The sequence below is a fragment of the Apaloderma vittatum genome, unplaced genomic scaffold, assembly GCF_000703405.1.
Source record: "Apaloderma vittatum isolate BGI_N311 unplaced genomic scaffold, ASM70340v1 scaffold22936, whole genome shotgun sequence".
Classification (NCBI taxonomy): Eukaryota; Metazoa; Chordata; class Aves; order Trogoniformes; family Trogonidae; genus Apaloderma; species Apaloderma vittatum.
This window is the reverse complement of record NW_009721557.1, coordinates 587-11,857: the sequence shown is the minus strand read 5'-3', so window position 1 is coordinate 11,857 and position 11,271 is coordinate 587. Positions and strand designations below refer to the sequence as shown.

Here is an 11,271-nt window from a genome sequence, read left to right as displayed (position 1 = left end):
GAGAGGATCCGCTTTCCGAGCAGTCCTTAGCTCGGACAATAAACAAAACCAAAAGTAATGGGTTTCTCCAGGAGACGGCCGGCGGAAATGGCCTGTTATAAAGAGTTAATATTTTGTTTTTAGGATGGAAGAGGAACTGGCGGCTCCTTCCACATCCACAGACAAAACAGACAGGTGAGATGGGAGCCAGGGTTGTCGGTTACAAGAGAATGCAAAATCCAGGGGTTACTGAGTGAAACAAAGAGGTCACCCTTCAAGCTGGCTGTTATGTTTGAAATTTAACAGATGTAGGCGCTGAAAACTTGCGCTCATTGCTGCACAAATCCGGTGTCACAAAATTCTGTCAAGGACTAATAAATACATGAATACTAGCTGTTGTTTACGAGGTTCTTGATCTGTGAGTTAGTGCTGGGGAAGCATCGAGGAGGTACAGGTCTGGATGTAGTACTCCTGTGTGGGCACCTCCTCTTGTCCTGGTTCGAGGTGCTGCTCTGGGATGGACCTTCTAGAAACGGAGCTGTGTGAGATGCAGAGCTGCGGCCAAGACTTGGCATCTATCATTTTTCTCAAATGCTGTGCCATGATAAATCTCTTGGATTTCTTCTTTCTCATCTTGGCTAACACTAGAGTCTGGTGTGGTACTCAGGGTTGTATTGGTGCATAACTCTTAAAGTATGTTCTTTAGCAACCTTTGTCATATCAGATTCTGATGGCTGCTTCTTGCAGTGGTTGGTTAATTCTAACCGGTCTGCCCTCGGTCCTCAGAACTAAAGTTGATCCAAACAACCACCCCCATCCTGGCAGTTCCAACCAGCAATAATCTGTGCAACTCAGTCTTATATAAAGCTGACTAGGTTTTGAAAGCTGAATATGAAAGCTAGCAGAATCCTGTATTTGATTGATTTTTATTTTTCCTCTCTTCAGTATGGATGTGGATGGAGAATCAAAGAAACTGTTGGGTTTAGGACAAAAACACTTGGTAATGGGAAACATTCCGGCTGCTGTTAATGCCTTCCAGGAAGCTGCGAGCTTACTGTGAGTAGTAAAATGTTTTGGTTGGATTTATAGGGCTTGGTTTTCAGCTTGGTTTTCAGCTTGACTGTACTGATGGGGCTTATACAAGAAAGACTGGGGGTTTACCTTGGGTGTGCTGCTGTATTTGTAATGCAGTCACGGAGGAGATGAACTATTTAACTCAAGTGTTTGTACAATACTATAGTTGGTGTGTAATTCAGACAGCTTTAGTGATAGTAATTGCCAGTGCACTTCCCTAAGGAGGAAAAGGCATTTGTTATTTTAAATTGCAGCGTATGGATCTGATGTCTGTTAATATGAAAAATAATGAGATCATGTTACTTGCCTGGTAATGTGTTTACTAGTCTGGATCAGACCCTGAGGGTGATACCTCTTTGGGTTTTAAATTAATTTGCTTTGCTGGATGTGAGAGCCACGTCTAGCTAAGCGAGAGGAGCGTTTTTATTTTGTTTGACACAATTTTGAGATGAGTTTGAGAAACTGATTTTTCCTGTCTAGGAATCTTTAGTTTTCAAGTTCGTGTATCAGCATCAAAATCTAAAGTAGCCATAGGCACATAATTCTTTGTTACTTTTGTAGGGGTAAAAAATATGGTGAGACAGCGGATGAGTGTGCAGAAGCTTTTTTTTACTATGGAAAATCTCTCCTGGAGTTGGCAAGGTATGCTCAGTTCCTCCTTTGATTAGGAATCTGCCTGGTGTAACAGGATTTCACCCCTGTACAGATTGGGTTATGCTAGAACTTCCTATATACGGGGCTGCGCCGGGTGGGATGGGCCGTGGTGTCGCAGCCTGTGCAGTTAAAACGGTGTTATTGCAAGAGCTAAGGGATGACGAACGGTTGTTGCCTTTAGAATGGAGAACGGTGTGCTGGGAAATGCCTTAGAAGGGGTGCAGGTTGAAGAGGAAGGCGAAAAAGCTGAAGATAATTCTGCATTACCGACCGCTGATGGTACGTAAAGCTGCCTGCCCTCTCGTGGAGGCACCAAGCCGTGTTTTTTTTGTCTAAATGATCCAAGTTCCGTCCATCAGTATCTTGGGTAGCCCGAATCATTCTCTCAAAACTCTTGGCAGCCTGAATGGATTTTGTTGTTGTTGTTACTGTTATTCTAATCTTGCTTAAAGACTGCACAGAACCTCTAGAACTTCTGCGAGGAACTGGTCACTGAAAGCACGTGTAAAGCGTCACCAGGTGTCTGTGTCCCGAAACACTGTGTTCAAACTTGCTTTCTTAAGTTTCACAGCCAACTTGAACTGCTTTGTAACCTCGTAGCAGTACGGTGTGTGTAGTAGGACAGGTCAGAGCCTCTGTAAAAAAAAAAAAAAAAAATAATAAAAATTCGGAGCACAGTAACTGTTTTATACTACCTGCAGCTGGAGGTAATACAGGAATTCCTGTCAATCCAGGCTATTATAACGCTGGCACTTCTTGCTTAGCTGTGACTAAAAACGCTGGCGCGCAAACCCGCACGCTGCTTGGGCGACCGCTTGCAATCCTGCAGTCTGGGGAAGGGGAAGGGATTTGCTTGGTTCAAGTTACTGTGTTGGTTGTGTCCTAATTCCTTGTACTTGGAAAATGGAGCTTTTAGGAGCGTCATCTGACTTGATGACAAACCAGTACGCTGTGGAGGGTCTGAGGGTGGTATTGTTAGTGCCCGTTAATGTCTTTTATCACTAAACTCGAAGAAATGTTTATGCTTCCTCAATCATGTAGAAGAAGCAAGGGAGGAGTTGAGAGAACAGGTATGTAACGCCATGGGGAAAAAAGAAGAGGCCAAAAAGTCTACGGAAGAGTCTCCAGTAGTGTCTGAGAAGGAAATCAAAGAGGAGGATGTTGAAATGAAGGAGATGAGAGAAGAAAAAACAGCAGAAGAAGCAATCGCTGACAAGGATGGAAAGCTTGAAGAGGCTGAAGAGAAGATGGAGACTTCTGTGGGAAAAGAAGTAACTTCAGAAGAGCAGAAGCAGCAGGAACCTGTGGAAAAGGAGACGACGAAAGAGGAGGCAGCTGTAGAAGAGCAGGTAGTGGAAAAAGAGCAGAAGATGGTTCCTGAAGACGAGGCAGCTGAAGATAAGGAGACCGTGACGGAAGTGTCCAAGAAAGCGGCAAAAGTAGCTGTGGAAGAGGCTGAAGCCGTGCAAGAGAAGGGAGAGCAGGTGGCAGAAGCGACTGAAAAAGAGGCAGCTGCGGAAAAGGGAGAGGCTGCGGAAGGGCAGGCGGAGGCAGCTGTGGAAGAGAAGGCAGAAGCACAAGTGACCACAGAAGAGCAGGCGGCAGTCGCTGTGGAGCAGAAAGATGCTGCGGAAGGGGAAACGGAGGCAGCTGAGCAGAAGATGGAGGAGAAACAGGAGCCTGTGGAGACGGCTGCAGAAGAGAAACCAGACAAGTGTAAAGAGGCAGAGTCCTCCAAGGAACCTGTGCCCACAGAGGGCAAAGAGCCATCTAATGACGCGGAAGAAGAAAAGGCTGAAGCAGCTGCTAAGGTAGAGAAAGAGGAAAAGAAAGATGACCTGATGGAAGAGGGTGAAGGTGCTAAGGTAGAAAAAGAAGAGAAAGATGACCTGATGGAGGAGGGAGAAGGTAACAGTGAGAGGAGAAAAGTATTTGTGGGTGGATGACTTGATGGATTTGGCTAACAATGGGTAAAAAGTGTTCCATTCAGAATTTTCTGTTTGCCTTAGAATAAGGAAAAAGCACAGTAAAGGGGCTCTTGGAGGATTTTACATCCAAGTAAAGTTTTGAGGAATAGTGAACAGTCTCAGTTTCTCTAGACTAACGCTTAACTAACTGCAAAGCAAATCTTACTTGAAAGCAAACTTACAGCCCTGTGAAATGTGAGTAATGGCCAGGCTGGTGGAGAATACTGAATGGATGTTCACTTGCATGCGTCTGGGTTTATTGCACTAACCTTCAGATAACTTGAAGCACAAGTTGCCTCTGGTTATAACTGTGTTTTGTTTTAAAACAGTGGAGCAGAAAAATAAGAACAGCTGCCTACATGACAAAAGAGCAAATTTGCTTTTGGTGGGGGGAAGGAACTCTCTGTTTGAGTCCTTTCGGTGGTAATGAGAAGTGAGAATTTGGTTGGAAAATCTAACCTTAAATTGCCTTGGAACTCGAAGGCTTATTGCTAACGTCTAGTACAGTCTTCCAGCCAGCTGGCTTTTTCTGCCGTTCTGCTTCCCTGCTTCATATAACTGTTATCAGGATTATGGTAAGGTAACAGAAAACTTGTACACTTTGCTGAAGTGTTACTTGCGTGGTCTTAGTAGGCCAGTGCTTTCTGTTGCATGAGTTAGTTGATGAGCTGGTAATTGAAACTGCTTGTCAGTAACTTGGCTTCACAGAAAGAGCCTTGTTTGAGGAGTAACAAATATTCAGACCAAATAGTTTTGGACACTGAAAGGAGTTGTGGTGCTGAGCACAGTGAACACTCAGTGGTGGGGCAGCTGCCTAGCGAGGTGTCTGTCTGGACAGAGTGTGCCTTGACGTTAAGAGTAGTTATCCACCCTCGTCATGCTGTGAAAGGCTGCTCATGGACATGTGCTGCTGCTTTTTTCCCCACAAACTCCCTTAGTGTGAGGACAATCCTGAGCATCCTGGGCTGGTGCTGTGTCATTCCAGACTCCTCCCGCTACTTAAATTTTAACTTGTTCATGCCTTTTCTGTTTTACCTGTAACTCAGCTGTCCTCATACTTACAGGTCTTGCCCTCTCAGTGGCACGTGTGTGATTTTTTTTTTGAGAGTTAGACTAATGAGCTCGCAGGTTGTATAGTCTCCACCTCATCAAGTTCCTGTTACTCTGGAATTAGTGGTCATGATACAGGAATTGTGTGACTTCAGCACGCAGGTCAGCCACTGCTCTGAAGTTAGTAGCCACGCTCCTTCGCTGCACATTGCCCCCCCGTGCCTTCTACACAACATCAGAAGTGCAATCAGCGCTACACAATAGCAGGTTCATTAATAACATTGCCATTTAAATGTCTAACACAGGGAACACGAGTGCAGGAACGGTCTCATTTGTACGCAGCTCGGCAGCTCTCTTGCTGAAAGCGCTCGATATCTCTAGCACAAAGTCCAGCAGCTGACCGGTGCCTGCAGGGCGGCTTAGGATCCCACAGCTGCAGTGGGAGAGGTCGCAGTACGTTTGTGAGAACTGAATTCTGTGTAGGTTTCTGTTCTGGATAGTATGAAGTTAAAATTAAAAGAACGACTAAACTAGCCTGGAACTGCTTTAGTCTCCAGCATTTAACGCTTTCAGCAAGATGGCTGCTGCTGCTGATAATTTAATGTATCTCTGCTCTTCCTGTATCACACATCTAACCTGTCACTGGCAGGGTAAGGGCTGGATATAACACATTCTGGCCTGACTCCTTGTGACTACGCTTGCTTCCCATGAAGTGTTCTCATTCATCTGCTTCCTTTGTAGAAACAGAAGAATCTGAAGAGGAAGATAAAGAAAATGATAAGGCTGAAGATGATAAGGAGAATGAATTGACAGTGGAAGACAAGGTGAGATTGCTGAGCTCCGGTGTTGGTGCTTGTGGAAGCGTTTGTCTAAATGTTGTGTTCATGTCTTTATAAAAACTCACTTGTATTTCATTCAGTCATCTGTAGAATATTACTGTGGAAAACCAGTGTTGCCTAAGGAAGGGGCAGTGTTACGTGTCGTCCTCCTTGGAGGATCTTGCTCAGCTCTGTCTGTAATCTTGGGCTTGTCTGGCCACACTGAAGCAAATGCTCACAGTCTGCTGATGAGTAGTGCAGCCGGTAAATAAATGCAGGGGCAGGCAGGGAGAGCTGCTTTGGCTTCTCACTGACGTTTGTCACTTGTAACAGTTTATTCTCTGCTTGCCTCGGTGTGCTTGTTGAATGCACCCAGTCCAGGAAGCCGTGATTAGGATGAGAATCTAGTGGGAAATGTGGTGCTGCTTAAACCTGAGATGTTGTGTTGATGTAGCAGTCCAACCACCTGGAAAAATCTGAAGCCTATTAGAGGGTAGTACTAAGTGTGGTGCTAGACAACTGTCTTGAGTACCTGTCTCTTCCTCAGACTACTCTAGCAAGTTCAAAAGCTCATTTAAAATAAGTGGAACACCAACTCCTTTATTTAGCTCTTGATTCATCTAAATAGTACCTTAACCAGTCTTATTCTTGGGATAATAGTGGTGCTTGTTAGTTCTGAAAAAAAGACCATATCAACAAACAATGTAAGCTTATGTTCCACTTGAAACACCTTCACTGTTTAATGCAGTAACCTCTTCTGCATGTTTGTGGGTTTTGGTTTTTTACCTCCTAGTGGTTATCTCTTTACCTCCTGAAGAAATTTATTTCTAGAGAAATTTATTCCTGCTTAGAAACTCAGCATTGTGATTTGATGTGATATGTAACCAAGTAGCTTAATCTTCAGTGTGTTTCTAGTCTTTACAGGAAAGCGAGGAGGATGAAATTGGAAATCTTGAGCTAGCCTGGGACATGCTGGAATTAGCAAAAGTCATTTACAAGAGGTAAAGACTTAAGGCCTCATTTGGATATGTGCAAGAGAAATTCACTGTAAACTGGGGGGTGGCATAAGCAATTAGTGAATGTGGCATATTCTGATCAGGATTTGAAAACTATTTGTTTTTCTTGATTTAGACAAGAAACAAAAGAAGCTCAGCTCCATGCAGCTCAAGCTCATCTGAAGTTAGGAGAAGTTAGCATTGAGTCTGGTAAGTAACGTTAATTGTCATGTACAAAGTGTTTGGTTCCACTTTCTGTTGCTCTCTCACTTGCACTTTTAAATGAGTGGAGGTGAGTTCAGGCTGTTAAGATGCTTTGTTGTCTAATTACGATGGTGCAGCCATGTGAGAAGGTTTGGAATCAATGGGTGAACAAGTTGATGCCTTAGATGGGGTAGTCTCTGCTCTTCCAGAACAGTGAAAGAAAGCTTTGGGTAAGAAGTGCTGTGTTACCTGATCAAAACCAGCCTTGATGTTCTGCTTTATAGGCAAGGTTTGGTTAGCTTCAGAAACTTGGAGTGACTTTCTGTGTTGAAGCAGTGAGGCACTGAGTGCAACGGGAGGTGTCAGTACCAGGTGCCATCTCCAGAACGCAAAGTCTGTAAATGAGAAATAGTTGACTCTAGAATAAGGACTTTTATGTGGCAGAAAAAAGGAGTGGGAAGCAAGCCCCAGGTTTGTGCCTTCTGATGTGTCCTAACTGCCCTTCATTTAAGAAATTTGGTTTAATCTTCTTAAACTTGAGTGTAATTCTTTTCTATGTAAGAATTGGAAATAATCTGGCAGTTTTCTGGACCAGGGCTACAAACCAAGGGTTGTGTTTTATGTCACTAAAATACATTCAGTGGAGAGTGTGACCGGATGGTAGCTTAGCTCTGGATTCAAGTTGCAGTTGTGACCAGTTACATTCAGTTCACGGTAAAATAGCGTGATTTGTGTGCCTGGTTTTGACTTGGCTGCTTTTTACTGCGTTACTGTAAACACACAAAGCACTCCTGAGAGAACTGGAGGAATTGGACTCTGTCTTTTGAAAGGGGAGGCAGTGTTGTCTCCTAATGACCTGAGAGCAGCCCATCAGTGACCTCAACTGCTGTGTTCTAAGATTCTGTAAGCGTAATGAAGTACAGAGTAGGTCAATAAGGGTTTCTTGTTCTTTTGGATAAATGAGTGTTTGGATAAATGGCTTTCTGCTCTAGAAAACTACACACAGGCTATAGAAGAGTTCCAGGCCTGCCTGGCCCTGCAGCAGAAGTACCTGGAGGCTCATGACCGGCTGCTCGCCGAGAGCCACTACCAGCTGGCGCTGGCCTACCACTACAACAGCCAGTTCGATGAGGCGGTTTTGCAGTTTGGTAAATCCGTAGAAGTCATTGACAAGAGACTGGGTAAGTGGATTTCAAAAAAAAAAACCAGCCTGGTGAACGTGAGAGTTTTACCAAAGTGGACTTTGACTGCCCTAAAAGGAGTCGGGTGTGCTTGTTGCCTTGCTGTGCAAATGTTTGCTGGTCTGAAAGCGCTAACGGGCTGTACTGGTATCATGGGTGTTGGAGATTGTTATAGCAGGTGCTTGTGCTGGATAATTGATACGTGGCCAGCTGCCTACTTTGTCCTGAGATTTTTGCCACAATAACTGTCTCATCCTAGCAATGCTCAGTGAGCGGATAAAGAAGGCAGAAAGTGGATCCCCTGAAGATGAGAAGGAGATTGAAGAGCTGAAGGGCTTGCTCCCTGAAATTAAGGAAAAGATAGAAGATTCAAAGGAGTCTCAGAAGAGTGCAAGAGTAGCTGAGCTGGCACTGAAAGCAACTCTGGTTAGTGTGTCCTTTTTTTTTTTTTTAACCATATGTTTTCCAGTGAGAGTTGATGAAGTAACGGGAAGAGCTCAGACTTGATTGTTCAGATTTGGGGGCTCATGGTTGCTCACAGGTGATACAGGCTGTGATTGTGAGAGGGGAAGCTGAGGCAGCTGATGTGTAAAGAGAGGGTATTTAGTAAACACTGATGTTATTTTTTCCAAACTAAACTGGAATTTGACAGGCTTCTATAGCAATTTAGTGTGTGGGCTGGAACAAATAGGTCAGCCAGATGAATGAATGGACTGGGTGTTGCATCTGTCTGTGTTATAAATGTAGAATGTGGTGGTGAGTCGTGAAGAAGCTGGGTTTTCTGCCCCTCTCTAAACTGGCTTGTATGGTCTTGCCAGAATGTGTTCACTGTTTTTTCTGCTTTTCTTAAGGTTGGAACTACGTCTGGCTTCGCACAAAGTGAAGGCAGTGGTTCTGTATCCACAGTAAGTTAAGATGGACGTTGATAATTCCTGTCTGCTCTAAGGATTCCTGTTTCCCACTACTCATGTGTCGATGTCTGTCTTGTAACAGATTCCAGTAAGAAAAGCAGCTGATGGTGCATCTCAGTGTGTGACAGACATCTCTCACCTAGTCAGGAAAAAGGTGAGTCTAGAAATGACTGGCTGAACAGTTTGATGTGCCACTGGCTTGCTCTGCGTAACTGGATTTCTTGGTTTGGAGCTTTTCTTACTAACTTAATTCTATAATGGAAAAAACACTCTAAAAGAAAAGCCAGAAACAGTGCACGAAAATCCTTTCCACTGGGAGCCAGTCTGGGAACCATCCAGCCTCCAGCAAGCTGTTCCGGATGGTTCAGCTCTGACTGCCCCTCAGCTTGGAGCTGAGCTGTGTGGCTTCTGTGGGCGTTCTCTGAGCAAGTGCCCTCCTCTGCTGAGGACCTGCCAGAAGAGCCAGGTGGCCTTCAGAGTTTAAGAAATGGGCAAGCCACCAAGCTGAGTTGGATTCCCTTCTTTCCAAGTGGAAATAGAGAATTGCACCTAAAGAATAGCAAAGCAATGATAAACCGCCCCTTTAAAGGGATAGTGTATTGGCTACTAGGTTCCTTTAAAGGTATATGTGTGGGGTTTTTTTTTTTTTTCTAGGATTGTTTGCTAGTATGAAGTTAGCCCCTGTAGGGTCTTAGTTTTTATTTTGTGTGGCACAACCCTGTGTTATGTTGGCCTCTTGCAGTCTTTCAGGTTTGCCTGAAACAGCTCTGATCTGCTTTTATACAGGTGATTGTGTTGTAGATGCCCTAAATCTAGCCCTGTAACCGTTACCTGGCTCAGCAGGTGAATGTTTCTGTGCCAGACTATAATTAGTTATAGTTATTAGGTGCTGGTATCTATAATGCTGCATTATCTAAGTAATAATTCCTTAGCAGAAATCCTTTGTGGTTGAGACTTTTGTACCAAAGTTTCAGAGCTTTGGTTAAATCTTAACACTAAAGTATCTGTCTTGAACCTGGCAAGAAAAGGTCGAGTAGATAATGTGCAATGACTTGTAGATGCTGACTTACTAAAAAATATTTAAACTTTTGATATGTACATAGTGGAGACTATAAATAATTTTGTCTTCAGAGGAAACCAGAGGAAGAGACTCACCAGGGAGACAATGAAGCCAAGAAATCTAAACCAGAGCCGGCCGTCAATGGTGGTGGTGGTGGTGATCCTGCTCCCAGCGGAAATGAGGTTGCAGAAAAAATGGAAGAGGAGGTGGGCAGCTGAGGCAGCAGTCTGTGCCTTGCATATTTATGGTTTTTCCCCTCAGTTCTGCATGGGTTTGTGCCTGGTAGATGTACTGGGTTTATTGACTGCTGCTCTTCACAAGGCTTCTTGGACGCGGTGGGGAATATTCCCCAGGTGACAGGATGCCCGTCGTACCTGGTGTCTGACACTGGGGCTGCAAAGACACCATATGCGGAGACTTGCAACCTGTGGGGTGTGGGACAGGAACACGCTCTGGGTATTTGAGTTGTGCTGGACTACAGCATAGGGTCTTTCCCCAAAGTGTTTTTTGGTGCTCCTTAGATTTCATACTTGTCACCTGCAGTTGTTAACATTGGTATTGGGCTTTTAAGATCAGCAAAACATAAGTAGTCAGTGAAGTCTTCAAATGACAAAAAGCCTTGAACTGCTGCATGAATTGGTGCTGTAAGGCAGTGTCTTGTTGTTTAAAAACAAACCCTTTTCTTTTCTTTTAGACAGAGAAAAGGCCACAAGCAGAATCAGGGGCTGCAGTTGAAAGCACAGTATGATAATTCTTTAACCTTGGACACTCCTCTCCTTACAAGGAAAATGGTTTTGTATATAGTGTATTTTTTCACTTTTTGGCAACTTTTGTATGACTTCAATAAAGATTGTAAGCAAAGGTTCCCTGTCTTGACCCTTCTGTTGTAACCTCCACCCTTTGTTCCTCACTGTGCCCCTGAGGAGCAGGTCTCAGCCTTGGCCTCGCTGAGCTTGGTGTCAGTGTCGGTACCTGCAGTGCCTCTCAGCCTGCAGCAGCCTAAACCTGCTGGGGGAGGCTGGTAGGACCTTGTCTGGCCCCTGCACGCTTCACTCTGCCAGGATACTGATGGGGTGTGTCACTGGTTCTCCTCAACCTTCACTTCTACGCTTTACATCCCTGTCTTGATGGGTGCAGAGCTTGTGGAGGTAGAGGGGCTGTGAGAGCAGGGACTGATGGCTCCTTACGGTGCCAGGGCTTGTCCTCCAGCCAGTCTGTTGCTGTGGAGGGGGGGCTGCCCTGTGATACGTGTGGCTCTGTCTGTGTGTGTGTATATATGAAGGAGGCCAAGAAGCAAAGAGCATCAGGCTGCAGCCCTTTATTAAATGTGTAGCACACAGCCTCTAATGCCACAGGAGGAAATCTCACTGGCTGTTGC

General features: G+C 44.6%; 1 protein-coding gene across 1 annotated transcript; it reads left to right on the top strand.

The window, feature by feature from the left end:
* The first annotated feature begins 124 nt into the window (after positions 1-124).
* On the top strand, positions 125-10,754 carry NASP (nuclear autoantigenic sperm protein (histone-binding)). The gene is made up of 14 exons (XM_009871447.1): positions 125-174; positions 925-1,035; positions 1,615-1,695; positions 1,889-1,986; positions 2,749-3,615; positions 5,466-5,548; positions 6,467-6,543; positions 6,674-6,747; positions 7,734-7,922; positions 8,182-8,348; positions 8,774-8,827; positions 8,916-8,987; positions 9,965-10,099; positions 10,588-10,754. Exons 1-14 carry the CDS (start codon positions 125-127, stop codon positions 10,639-10,641), a joined length of 2,112 nt encoding a protein of 703 aa, XP_009869749.1. The 3' UTR covers positions 10,642-10,754.
* The last annotated feature ends 517 nt before the right edge of the window (positions 10,755-11,271 follow it).

Excerpts from the sequence above, each read along its gene's own strand:
- NASP (XM_009871447.1), top strand. The coding sequence starts at position 125 with ATGGAAGAGGAACTGGCGGCTCCTTCCACATCCACAGACAAAACAGAC. Across the intron at positions 1,987-2,748 it reads TGCATTACCGACCGCTGATG|AAGAAGCAAGGGAGGAGTTG; the intron begins GTACGTAAAGCT and ends TCAATCATGTAG. Across the intron at positions 6,544-6,673 it reads GCAAAAGTCATTTACAAGAG|ACAAGAAACAAAAGAAGCTC; the intron begins GTAAAGACTTAA and ends TTCTTGATTTAG.